The following is a 14,065-nucleotide window of genomic DNA, read 5'->3' as shown; positions in this document are numbered from 1 at the left end:
TACCCTATACAAAAAAAAAAACACCACTAAAGAGTAGCTCAAATTGTAAAATGATTAGATTTTTTTGAAAAATGTTTTAATATGTTGATTTTTTTAATATATGATATATATATTTTATATTTTAATATTTTGAAAAAAATAATTTTAGAATTTTATCCAAAAAAACATTAAATAAATTGAAATGCGTATCCAAAATATATTAAATCAAAGCCAAATTTAGAGAGAGGAATCTCATTTTAGCAGGTCTATTCACTAAACTCAGAATTTTCACAAATTGAATCCAAAGGGAAAAACTGAGGCAAAAATAGTTGATCTGAAATTTTTTTTCCAGCTCAACAGTCACAATTTGACTATTCTGCCTCAGATTTGCCATTCGGATTTAATTTGTGAAAATTCTATTCAGTGAATAACCCTGTAAATATAAAATATTTTTTCCCCTTCCCTTCAAAAACTCAGAAACTGAGATCAAAAATAGACTTTTTACTGTTTTGATAAAAGTAATAAAATGGTTAGACATTAAATTAATTACAGGGAATAATTAGCACAGACAACGTGCACCAATCACAATACCGGAGACACACACACACAAGGGAAGGAGAAGAAAACCATGCAAATTCCTATGTCTCCCCCAAAAGGAAAACAACATCAAATATACTTCATAGAATAGATACACAAAGAATTATATACATTGGAAAGCTACATGAACAATCTCCCCTTAACAGAGAGGAAATGTTTCAACACCCACAACTTCATACACTGGTAGCAATGCACCCTCACACACAACTTAAAACATACATTTACTGCCTCCCCAAAAAATCTCAATTGAGCAGATGGAGCTCTCTCACCCATATGCAGCAGTCAAACCACAACAACCTGCAGTCGTGTGTCCTTTAGTGAAGTGAAAAACACAGGCATGTTGTATTCCCACACCTATGCATTTTTGTCTCCTCTGCTAATTTAAGTGAAGAAAATTGTCCGGCCTTCAGGACTACAAAAAAAAACTTCATGCTGCACACTATATAACAGGTGAAGATTTGAACTAAGCTCTACAATATGAGGGAGGCCCACATTCTGCCCTGTAAGACTGGGGTGAGTCATGTCACTCCCATTAAGAAGCGCATTAAAGAAGCAATGCCTTCTCTCAGTCTGTATCTTTAGACGCACTGTCCTTGCTGGTGCCCTCCTCTCGTGTGGACTCCTTCTCGCTGCCCCCGGAGGAGTTGGATAAACGCCCAGAGTGTTTGTATGCTGCAGCCAGCTCCTGGACTCGGTCTGCAGTAGGTGCCCATTTCAGAAAGCCCGGCTCATTTTGAAGAAACAGGACTGCAGTGTTGTGCACAGCTTTGTAATACAGCTCCTCTCTGTGGAGACAGTAAACAGTTGGTGTTAAAGACAAGCCAGAATGGGCGAGGTTTTAGAGCATTACTGAATAAGGAGAAGGTGCATGAGAAAGGTGAGTGGAAAATCATTCAAGACAGCAGATGAATGGGTATGGGGAGAAAGATATAAAAGAGAGTGGGTCAAATTTAGAGGTAGACAGAAAAAAAGAATTTTGAAGGGGACTGGTCACATACACAGCTCCATCCTTTTACCTGTGTTGGCATAATTACATGTATATTGTATGCTTTTTAATTTCAATTGGGAAAAATGTTTTAGAGATATTTCATTTAAAATTATAGAACTTTTATCTCAAAAGGCTGAGTTCAATGTTATTTGTGTAAAAACATAATTAAACGAGCACTTTAAGCACCATGACCATTATATTGCACTGCAGTGGTTATAGTGCCAGAAGTCCCCTGGAGACATCCCAGATTAAGGAGTCAAAACATTTTTTTTAATACTATTTGACACTTGCCTTGGTCTCTCAGGTGCCTGCTGTTCTTCTGTGATTTTGCTAAAGTAAAGCTCTCATTAGGCTAAGGAAATTAAAAGTTTGTTATACTATGGACATGTTTCATTGGCTGAGGAGTGTCAGCAGACACACTCAAACAATAAATGATATCCAAATTGCTAAAGTTAAATGAGAACTTCCACTTTAGCGATATCACAGAAGAATGGGGGGACTGTGGGAGTATGAGGAACCCAGATAAATTCTTTACAAAATGGTTTGACTCCTTAACGTGTGACAGCAGCAAAGGGTTTCCTGGCGCCATTATCACTACAAAGGGTTGTAGTGATTATGGTGCAAAAAACGATAGGTTTGTGTTACAGGTGTTTAAACAGTAAAAAGGTACATTGTACTAGTCAGCAGTGGAGCGCTAGGGTGTCGTCGCGTCACTTCCGGGACAGGTGAATCCCGTCGTAAGTCACTTATGGAAGAAACTTATATCATCAACAAGACGGACGATTGGATAATGATCTCTGGATTCGGCCAATGAGAACACTGAAGGACATTTAAAGTCAGGACTTGGTGGTAATTATACCGATTGAGGAAGCCGTTCGGCGAAATGTATCTTGGGAGCTCCATTGTGAAGATTTTATGTTTAAAGGAAAACAATCCGTTTTCCTGGCACTGGAGGTTCCCCTCTCCCTCCCACCCCCCAATCCCCAGTTGCTGAAGGGTTGAAAACCCCTTCAGTCACTTACTTGAGGCAGCGACGATGTCCCTCGTCGCTGCCTCCACCTCCGCGCCGCTCCTCCTTCTGTCTCCGTCAGCCGGTGGGCGAGACTGATCCCGCCCACCGGCCAAGAAGACCTAATGCGCATGCGCGGCAATGCCGCGCATGCGCATTAGCGCTCCCCATAGGAAAGCATTGAAAAAGACTTTCAATGCTTTCCTATGAGGAAATGAGCGACGCTGGAGGTAATCTGTGCTATGAGTCAGGAAGTGACCTCTAGTGGCTGTCTAGTAGTGAAGTTAACCCTGCAAGGTAATTATTGCAGTTTATAAAAAACTGCAATAATTACAGTTGCAGGGTTAAGAGTAGTGAGAGTTGGCACCCAGACCACTCCAATGGGCAGAAGTGGTCTGGGTGCCTGGAGTGTCCCTTTAACTTATATTTGTTTTTATACAAGTGGTAATAAATAGTATTTTTAATTCTTCCTGTGGACTCTATTCTACTACCTTGGATCCTGTTTGAAAGAAGGGTTCTGTGTCCCCTTTTATAGACACAAGAGTCTACAAACTAATAGCCACATACAATAGGCTCTTGAAAAGGTGAGCAGTTCTGTAACCTCATTTATATGCACTTTTGAATATTGACATATTGCACTAGGTTTTTCCCCACTTTCTGTATTCTATATATATCCAGATACAGAGGAAGAGGGGAAGTGTCACCATAGTATATATCTGCCTAAGTGATCTGGGCCTATCCTGTGAGGCTCCGTTAAATGTTAGTGTATCAATATGGAGTAATACCCGCTGTATAGTACTGGATATACTATGTTAGTATTTTTGTCATGATAGGACATTAAAACTTACCAAAATTATAGGGTAACGGACTACATTCCTAGCACTCCACTGTTTCACTGGGGTGGGTGTGTATACCACACAGTGAATGTTTTTTGTTGTTGTTGTGATTATGGTGCTTAGAGTGCCCTTTTAACTAACTAACTTTTCTAAGACTGCTAAAAGCACTTAGCCAAGCAAAACATAGGGACAACTGCATCCATCAATAATCATTCAAATGTAGAGAACTAGATAAACCAGATGTCTCTTGCCTACAAATGTAGCTTTCTAATAAATATGTATCAATGAACACTACAACATTGCATTACGGAGTATACTGCACAATAATATGAACAATTTGGGATAGTTATGCATAGTCCTATAGATATTTTTATTACCTTTTCTATTTAGTTTATTTATCAATAAAGTAACTTTTGGCTTCATAGCCAAATTGTAATATATAGGAAAATTCTCCAAACTAGCTGTTTTGGTGTAAATTCTCTAATTCTATTGTCAGCTTTCCACAATTCTTAGTTTGAATAAACAACTTTGTCTAACCACTTTTTGTTTCTTCATTTGTTTTCTCCCCTGTTATTCTTCAGTAACAGATACCAAGTCTGAAACGCTACAATTTACTTTCCCTATGTTACATAAGTTGTTACGTGCCTCTTGCACACATGCTGAGATCCACTGCGATACTCGTGCTGAAATGCAGGGAGGAGCATCTGATGGCGCTTGAAGCGACTGCTCTCCATGCGTGTGAGTGCTGGGGTAGGAGGGTCTCTCCATTCTGGGATGAAGATGATGAAGGACAAAGGCTGATCAGAACTCTCCAGGAGGTACTACAGGAAAGCAAGCAAAGATTTTGTTAGACGACTGACAAAAGTCAAAAACACTCAGTAGTAAAGATGCATATCAACACACCTCGAAATGTGTGACCATGGCATCCATCAGTTCCTCACTAAATGGCGGGTTTGCTTCAAAGGAACCACTGACCGGGAAGAAACTCAGAAAAGGCCTACAGAATGTAAAACAGTAACAATGTTACACGAATTGTTGGATCTCAAAATGACATAACATTAATAGGAAATAAAGTTGTAAAAGAATACATCAGTGACATATATATGAGAGAGAGAAAGAGAGAGAGATAGATAGATATGTTAGGTTTGTTTGTGGGAAACGGAAGGAAGAATTAACAGAGTTAGTTGATTGTTAAACATTTAATGGACTGTATTCTGCAATACTCAGAATTAAAATTCTAACTGGAAATGATTACAGGGGAGCTTGCAAGTAACATACAAAGGGCTGTGGGTCTTGATTTTCTATATTATCTGTTTTATACCTTCAGTCCTTTAATTAAACAAATAGCATTTTTTTTAAAGTAATGATAAATAGCTAGCACACAGAAAAAACAATGTGTACAGACTGATGTTTAGAGATATCAAAAAACAATAAGGCTTTCCACAAAGATGCAACATGGGCATTGCTTGTTAATAATAATAATAATCAGCTATCATTTCCACTTAGTATACCAGGGAGAAAATATGTCATATAGTTGCCATGGAATGCATTTCTGCTAACAAATTTTACATGATGGGGTCACCATGGATGGAGGCACAGAGGACCCCAGAATATTTATTCCATGTTCTGTCTCTCCACTTGAATTAAAGGCAAGGAGGCTGAGTGAAGAAATCTGGTTGCAGCACCGCTACACTATTTTCCACCTCTTTTTGCTACTCACTGTTTATTTTATTTTTTTTGTCATTCTTTTTTATTGAGGCATATTCGGTTACGGGTACAGAATAAAGAAGGGGAGACAATAATAATTTGTACAAGTTGGGGGTTTCACAGTGTGATACATATTGTCTTATAAAATCGTCAGCCTCTTTTTATGTAAATAACAGGCATATATTAACTTTGCTAATAGAGCCTTAAACAGTACTTTTCTAGGCAAACTTATTACAATAGAGAGTCATCAGGCTACATAACATTGTAGACCCATTTGAGATGATTAAATTTGCTGGTTAAACATTTAAGAGGATTGCCTGTTAGGTGGCTATCCTGGAACTCAATAAGGGGATAAACCACTTGCAAGGGGGTTGTTGCTTTAAACGTGCGTCCATTGGGGGTTAACTGTATGGCTGTGTGAGTGTACTAAGAGCGTTCGTTTACAATATATTGGGCTCACGACAGGTGTGCACTTATGTATAAGGCGCCCTTGAGTGCTAGGCTATGTAGATTGGGCATATGCCCTGATTCACCTTGTGGGTAGAGTAGTCTAGAGGGTCGTGGCGTAGTTCCCATACGAAATTGGGAAAGAACTTAATATAGAATAATAGCAGAATCATACTAGTAGCTGTTGTACGACTACACATGGCGTTACGGCTATTGTGTGTGTCTTGAGGTTTACCCCCCTTGAGCCGACCCAGAGCCAGATTCAGCCTATGTCCATAGGGGGTACCATGTAGGTTGAGGGGTTGCGCTGCCCAGATTAACGTTTTAGTTTCAATGAGAGAGAGGTATACGGATATTCTAACCATATGTGACCTTGTTATGAGCGCGGTTCCCTAGGTATGGTTGTGGTTACCAACGCGTTCCTGTCAGTTAAGCAAGGGGCATGGAACTATCAATACACCCACGTCATAATTCATCTTATGCCTTGATCTTATGCCTTGTGAAGCCCCCTGCATAGACAGAGGCTAACTATCCTGGTTGGGGCGTGTGTAAAGGGTTGTCCTCTCCAGGTAGCCAGGCATAATACTAATTACTCACAGGGCGCAGGAAGATTTTCACTGTATATCTAAACATAACATATTGACTCTGTATACAAAATAGCTAAGTCACTGCGTATGGGTCGAGAAAAAATAAAATAAGACATAAACATAAAACATTACAGTAGTAGAACATGCACAAATTTGGGGTCACCCAGGCTGGAGTAAATACGTGTGTGGAGTGACTATTGTTGGTGGAGATCACAGCATATGTACTTAGGGCAGACAATAGCTGGCTAGACTCTATAGTATGTTATTATCTGTATATTACACTTATATACTGCTAGGAGAGAAATAGTCCGTGGAGGGACAGATCTCCAGTTTAGAAGGATTGGGCTATGTTGTCAGGCCCTGTGGGTAGAATAGTCGAAAGCAAGCAATTGCATTACAGGTTAGGGTAGGGCTTCAAGTGGGCATAGGGAGTAAGCTACTGTGGCCCGGCACACACAGTCAAGGTAACATTATTAATGGGAGATCCGCACAGGGACGACTGACTAGTCCGCCAGCGAGTTTCAGGGAGAGTCAGTCATGCCTGAAAAGATGGTTGCCATGTAGACTGGCCGTACTGATGAGCGTGGTTCGCTGCAGTCCAGGGTTACAAATAGCGTGTGGGGTATACTTCAATCCAAGTGTCTCAAAAGGGCCCATCGGGGTAACTTACATGCAGTGTCCATAGGGCGTATGGTACCCGGGGAGCTGTCTTCAGGTGGTGACCACCGCATAGGATTCAGGGGTTGAACCTCTCGGGACAAAGGGGTTTATTTTTGCCGGGTCCCAGGTCCGTGCCGGGGTGGTTGGTTGAGGAGGTCGTTCCTGGTCGAGCAAGGTCTGTTGTATGCCCAGGGTCCGCAGGAGGTCCGGTGCTTCCTCCATGCCGTGCACCAGATGAGATGCCGTGTCTGTCTGTACACTGAGAGCTCTGGAGTTCCGCCAGCGGTAGGCGACACCGTGCTGTTGGAGCAGTGTGGTGAGCGGCTGAAGCGTCCTGCGCCAGGCCAGGGTGCTGCCAGACAGGTCAGCGAAAAAGGTTAGACCCCTGTTTTCAAACTGCATAGGGGTTTTACCTCGGAGGGCCGAGAGAATCGTCGCTTTTTCTTTGACGCTTCGGAAAGTGATTATAGTGTCTCTCGTGGCCGTTGGTGGGGCCTTGGGAGGTTTCAGGGTTCGGAATTGGTCGGCCGGGGTGATGGTCCTAGCCTGTTCGTGTGGCAATATAGCGGCTATCATACGCCGTACCACCTGCGGCAGGTCGGTCTCGGGTATCTCATCTGGAAGCCCTCTGACCTTTAGATTCTGCCTTCTCCTGCTATCTTCTTGAGCCGCATAGCGGCGTTCATGTATCTGGTTCTGTTTTTGCAGGTCCAGTACTGCCTGTTGTAAGGTCTTTAGGTCCTGCTGATGTCCCTGAGACGTTGTCTCTAGTGTGTTAATGCGGCCTGTCAGGCCCTGCAATTCTCCCCTGAGGGCTGTTACGTCTGCCAGTATATTCCTCTGTAGATCAGCCAGAAGCGCCTTCATGACCCCTAGGGTTACCAACTCCCCGTCGGTACCCGCTGGTTTGGCCCTTCGTGTGATGGCCGGGGCTGTCATGTAATCCTCCTCGGCATCTCCAGAAAAATTGTCCGAGAAATCGGAACAACCGCCGTGGAGGGCCGCCATGTTAGGCTCTATCGTGCCTCGTGCTTGCCTCCACATATCGCCGATCGTCCGTTCTGAGGTATGTTTGTCCGGTCCCGGCTTTTTATTTTTCTTCCCCATCGAGCTGTACAGTAGGGGGATCTCCGACTTCGTTGTTTGGGGGTCCGTGGGTAGTTTTTTGGGGATTTTATTCGGTTTTTCGCCGTTTGTTGCACGGAGCTCACGGTTTCTGCGACTGCTGTGCTCGGCCTCACTGTTTATTTTTATTCTTTTAATGTTGTTTTTAACTTTTAATTTTCCCTCCCAGTATTATTTAGAATTATACAGTGCAAATATATAAGAGGTCAACTACTAGTTGCAAGATGATGATGGTGTGCCACTGTGGTCCCATTGAATCAAAGATTTCTCCAATGATCTTGATGCTGTGATAATGGAATTCCTGCAGTTCAGGAAATATACATTTCAATTGCATTTATATCGACTGTGTCATTCTTTCTGTAATTTGTTTTCCTTTTTCATTCTTTTTAATTTATATATGTATGTACAAATGTTGTTCTGTAATATATATATATATATATATATATATATATTGGCATTGATTTTCAAAATATAACTGATCAATCTTTTATTGAAGGATAGTGATCATATGAAGCCATTTATTATCACATAGTTGTTTGGCTCCTTTTTAATTTATAATGATAACAGAAATCACCCAAATGGCCCTGATCAAAAGTTTACATACCATTGACATACCTGGTAAAATAATTTATAAATAAATAATGCTCGGCCTTGTTACAGATACACAGTGACACACAGGTTAAGATGGCAATTAAAGGTTAATTTCCCACACCCGTGGCTTTTTAAATTGCAATTAGTGCTTGTGTATAAATAGTCAATGAGTTTGTTAGCTCTCACATGGATGCACTAAGCAGGCTAGATGCTGAGCCATGGGGAGCAGAAAAGAACTGTCAAAACACCTGCGTAAAAAGGTACCGTATATACTCTAGTATAAGCCAACCCGAATATAAGCCGAGGTACCTAATTTTACCACAAAAAACTGGGATAAGCCTAGGGTGGGAAATGCAGCAGCTACTGGTAAATTTAAAAATAAAAATAGATCCCAATAAAATTACATTAATTGAGGCATCAGTGGGTTAAATATTTAAATAAATATTTATTTACAGTATGTGTATATAAGGAATGCAGTGTGTGTATATATGGAATGCAGTGTGTGTGTATATAATGAATGCAGTGTGTGTGTGTGTGTGTTTGTTTGTGTAGTGTGTGTAAACTGGGTGGGGGGAGGGCATTTTTAATATTATTGTAATATTTAATTTTTTTACTTTTTTATTGTCCCCCATCTCTGCTTGTTACCTGGCCAGGGAGGGGGGATATGTTAATCCCTGGTTGTCCAGTGGTATGTGCTGAGCAGTGGGGGGGCGGCAGCAAGCTGTTACTTACCTTTCCTCCAGCTCCCCAGTGTAAATCTCGCGAGACCCGTGGCATGCAGACCGCGAGATTTACACTGGGGAGCTGGAGGAAAGGTAAGTAACAGCTTGCTGCCCCCCCCCCACCACACCCTCCCCCCCCCCAAGACAGCCAGGCTTGTAATGAGCCCAGCGGACCTGGTCTGTATTATGGCAATGTAAGTTGCCATAATACAGACCCTGACTTGAGTATAAGCCGAGGGGGTCTTTTTAAGCACAAAAAATGTGCTGAAAAACTCTGCTTATACGGTAATTATAAACATTTTTTACATTTGTCAATCTTTCTTTTATTGAGGCCTTACGGCATTGTACAGAAAGAAAAAGAAAAGGGAGGTAGTCTGAATGACAATACAAATGTACATAGTAAAATTAGGGGTAAAGAGTACCAAAACAGTAGGCAAGACGTAATCCAGTTATCTTCCTCTCCAGATTGTGGAGGCGTTTTTTTTTTTATAGGGGTTCCGTAAGTTAAGGCATATAACCAGTTTAAAACTAATGTGATTGGTGAACTGGGCTCTAGAGGCCAACTTCAATTACAGCTGCTTTCCTTTTTAGTGTGGGTTTGGCTCGGGTTATTCACTATAGCCTGTGCTGTAGTGGGTCATTAGGTCATGCTTAAGCATTCAGGTGTTACTGGGGTTATGTAAGCCCTGGCTAATAGTGGAGGGCCTAATATGTTTTAAACATAGAGCTGGTTACTAGACATGTGCAATTCGTTTCGTTCCGAATGTAAATTCGGACGAATTTCGGGCAATTGAGACATTCGGATACTTCCGAATGTGCGAATAGCTGAATTGCCGAAGTTCCGAAGCACAGTATTGCCGAAGTACCTACCCAGTGGAAGAATGAAGAATGTTACACTGTATACTAGTTTAAATAAAAAGTATAAAAACATAGCCAAGATTCAGCTGTAAGCATTTGCAACACTTACAACAATCAAGTAACACACATTCATAGAAAATGTAAGTTACTTAGCCAGTCAATGGAATGACAGGAATGAATAAGTAGATAACTTCCTAATACCCACGGTATTAGGTAGCTATCTACTAAAAGGCTGAAAGACCTAAATTGGCTATACCGCTAGTAGGGGCATGTCTAGTAAACAGTGAGCAGCAGTATAGCGAGTAGGGGCAGAATTGACTAATACCAAGTAATTTTTACTTAGTATTAGTAAATTTGGCTGAAAGACCAATTTAAGTCTTTCAGCCTTTTGGTAGATAGCTCCCTAATACCGTGGGAATTAGGGAGTTATCTACTAAGCAGCTGCAAGAGAAGTCCCGAAATTCCAAAGTTACTGAAGTTCCGAACCGAAGTGCCGATATTCCAAATGGCCAAAGTCCTGAATTTCGGAATGCCGAGCCGAACCGAATATTTTCCCCATGCACATCCCTACTGGTTACTGCCTGTGGTGTGGTGAGATGTTGCTCTCGATGTTGTGCTGTATGCCTATATGGGCATCTAGAGGGGCGTGCGCCAGGCCTTATGGTACTGATGTGCGCATATTATGTGAAGGGCTGGCAGGCCGTTGCTGGTGTTACCCCTAACCAAGGGGGTTGCGGGGGAGGAAGAGTATGGAGGCAGGCACATAGCCAGACTCCCATCTTGCGGAGCAGCTCCATTACCCTTCGGTTGGAACTTCCTAAACTGTGTTTCTTATCATAAAGGGACCCCATTAGGTGGGCAGGCTTTGGAACTTATGCAAAACAATATTAAAAACTGTGGAAACATAAGAAAAAAACTATACGTAGGGGTCACAGCCTGTGGCTGCTTGTGGTTGCAGTGCCCTTGTTCTTGGTCAAGTCCCCATGTGCGTTGCTGATCTGTGTCAGGGCATGAAAGGAACTATGTTGGCTGGATCCCAGGTCAGAGCACTGTTATGGCCGCAGTGACTACCGTTCTGTATAGGTAGGCCAATAGTCCTGAACAGGGCTGGAGCTTCATCAACTGAAGAGAGGTTATGAACTGTCCCGTTATGCATCACGCTGAGGGATCTAGGTGATGCCCAGCGGTAGGTCACACCAGCTTTCCTGAGCTGGCATGTTAGTGGGAGTAGTATGCGTCCACTGTAGAGTTGCTCTGGAGAGGTCCTAGTAGAATGAAAGGCTGGTGTCTTCGAATAAGAAAGGCGTCTTGTCTCTCAGCGCAGCTAGTAGTGCTTGTTTATCTTGTGCTAGGGTGCAGTGGATTAAGATGTCACTTACGGCCGAAGCTGGAGCCCTGGGTGACTTCGGGATGCGGAGCACTCCGTCGAATGTAATCTTTTTGGCTTGTGGCGGGGGTAACAGCGAGGCCGCCAGACGCCTCAGGTAGTGTGGCAATTCTTCCAGTGTGACAGCTTTTGGCACCCCTCTGATTTTCAGATTATTGCGCCTGGAGCGATCATCCAGTATGGTTATTTGTGTGGTGACTGCTTGTTGGGCTTTCTGCATTTTGCTGGATGGAGTCGACACAGCCTGTTTCATTTCAAGGACATCTTCCTCCATGGCACGGACCCTGTCAGTGACCATCTGTAAGTCCGTTTGGATCACAGCAATATCTGCTGCTAGTGTCTGGCGAAAATATGCTAAAAGGGTCTAGGATCCTGTTTAGTTGCCAGGAGTATGGTTTTGGGCTGTTGGCTCAGGGCCCTGTTGTTGGGGCTGAGTTAGGGCTACCTCTCGTGTGAGGGTCTGGGGTGCAGTTACTGCCGGATGGGCCTCCGGAGCCGCCATCTTGGCTGGGGCCTGTCTCTGAAGCAGGGACCTGCTGGCGGCGGCGGTATGTCCCCAGCCTTGACTCCCCTCGTGTCCGGGGTCCACCACTCTTCGAGTCCTTGGCCTGTTGAGGGATGATAGGCTTCAAACTGTTTTTGCCGTCGTTTGGGTCCGGAATTCTGAAAGAACGGCACGTACCGAGTCTGGGTGCACTCCAGGGTGAGTTCTTGGGTCATTGTTGCCATAGATACACTGATGCCTGTGATATCTGGTGGATTTTGGCTATTTGTTGCAGGAGCTGTGGAAAATGGTGACTGCTCCGTTCCGCTGTAAAGTCCCGCCGCCCAAGGCAATGGAATTTTATAAAGATGGAAAAGGATATAAAAACATATCCAAAGCCATTAAAAAAACAGTCAATACTGTTCAAATCACTTATTAAGAAGTGGAAAATTCAGGGATCTCTTGCTACCCAAGCCAAGGTCAGGTAGACCAAGAAAGATTTCAGCCACAATTGCCAGAAGAATTCTTCTGGATGCACAGAAAAAACCCTCAGGTAACCTCAGGAGAAATACAGGCTGCTGGGAAAAGACGGTGTGGTTGTTTTAAGGAGCACTATACGACGATACTTGAACAAAAATGAGCTGCATGGTCGAGTTGCCAGAAAGAAGCCTTTACTGGGCCAATGCCACAAAAAAGCCCAGTTACAATGCCCGACACCACCTTCACATGCCTCACAGCTTCTGGCACACTGTAATTTGGAATTACAAGACCAAAATAGAGCTTTATGGTCATAACCATAAGCACTATGTTTGGAGAGGAGTCAACAAGACCTATAGTAAAAAGAATATCATCCCCACTCTGAAACATAGTGGTGGCTAACTGATGTTTTGGGGGGATAGTGAGCTCTAAAGGCACGGGGAATCTTGTGAAAATTGATGGCAAGATGAATGCAGCATGTGATCAGAAAATACTGGCAGACAATTTTCATTCTTCTGCACGATTGCTGCACATGGAACGCTCTTGTACTTTCCAGCATGAGAATGACCATAAGCACAAGGCCAAGTTGACTCTCCAGTGGTTACAGCAGAAAAAGGTGAAGGTTCTGGAGTGGCCATCACAGTCTCCTGACCTTAATATCATTGAGCAACTCCAGGGACATCTCCAACATGGCGTTACAGACTACTATTGCAGAATGCAAAGAATCCCTGTAGTGTACTCAGATCCAGGGCCGGCGCTACCATAAGGCGGCCCAGGCGGCCGCCTTAGGGCGCACCGGCCCTGGGGGCGCAAAATCAGGCTGACCGGAACGAGGGAAGCGCACTGCGCTCCCCTCCAACCGACGACCTATTGTAGCGTGGCCGAGCGCCCGGTTCTGCGGGCGCGCGAGGGAGCACTCTCCCATGTGTGCTTCCTCTTCAGCTCCCTCGCGCGCCGCATACTGATACCGGAGCCGGAAGATGACGTCATCTTCCGGCGCCGGCATCCCTACGCGGTGCGCGAGGGAGCTGAAGAGGAAGCACACATGGGAGAGTGCTCCCTCGCGCCCGCCCGTCCGCCAGCTAGCCAGCCAGCCTGCCTACCCGCCCGCCAGCCTGCCTACCGGCCCAGGAGCCCAGCAGCACCACTGGACCCCAGGGAATCCCTTCAGCACTCCAAAAAGGTAAGGAGGCTGGGGGATTAAATAAAAAAAAAAACATGTGTTAGTGTGAGTGTTAGTGTGTGTCTGCTAGTGAGTGTCAGTGTGTGTGTCTGCTAGTGAGTGCCAGTGTGTGTGTCTGCTAGTGAGCGTCATTGTGTGTGTCTGCTAGTGAGTGTCAGTGTGTGTGTCTGCTAGTGAGTGTCAGTGTGTGTGTCTGCTAGTGAGCGTCAGTGTGTGTGTCTGCTAGTGAGCGTCATTGTGTGTGTCTGCTAGTGAGCGTCATTGTGTGTGTCTGCTAGTGAGTGTCAGTGTGTGTGTCTGCTAGTGAGTGTCAGTGTGTGTGTCTGCTAGTGAGTGTCAGTGTGTGTGTCTGCTAGTGAGCGTCATTGTGTGTGTCTGCTAGTGAGCGTCAGTGAGTGTGTCTGCTAGTGAGCGTCAGTGAGTGTGTC

General features: G+C 43.9%; 1 protein-coding gene across 1 annotated transcript in view; it reads right to left on the bottom strand.

Annotated features, from left to right (window-relative positions):
* Positions 1-465: 465 nt before the first annotated feature.
* Positions 466-14,065, bottom strand: part of PCIF1 (phosphorylated CTD interacting factor 1) — a 31,764-nt gene continuing 18,164 nt past the window's right edge. Inside the window, exons 14-16 of the mRNA XM_063459163.1 lie at positions 4,313-4,406; positions 4,051-4,230; positions 466-1,357 (exon numbers count right to left, since the gene is read on the bottom strand). Of these exons, the coding sequence (XP_063315233.1) occupies positions 1,142-1,357; positions 4,051-4,230; positions 4,313-4,406 (490 nt within the window). The 3' untranslated portion in view covers positions 466-1,141. The remainder of the gene's footprint in view (positions 1,358-4,050; positions 4,231-4,312; positions 4,407-14,065) is intronic.

This window comes from Pelobates fuscus, chromosome 6 (genome assembly GCF_036172605.1).
Source record: "Pelobates fuscus isolate aPelFus1 chromosome 6, aPelFus1.pri, whole genome shotgun sequence".
Classification (NCBI taxonomy): Eukaryota; Metazoa; Chordata; class Amphibia; order Anura; family Pelobatidae; genus Pelobates; species Pelobates fuscus.
The sequence above is the reverse complement of the archived record's forward strand: the minus strand, read 5'-3'. Positions and strand labels throughout refer to the sequence as shown.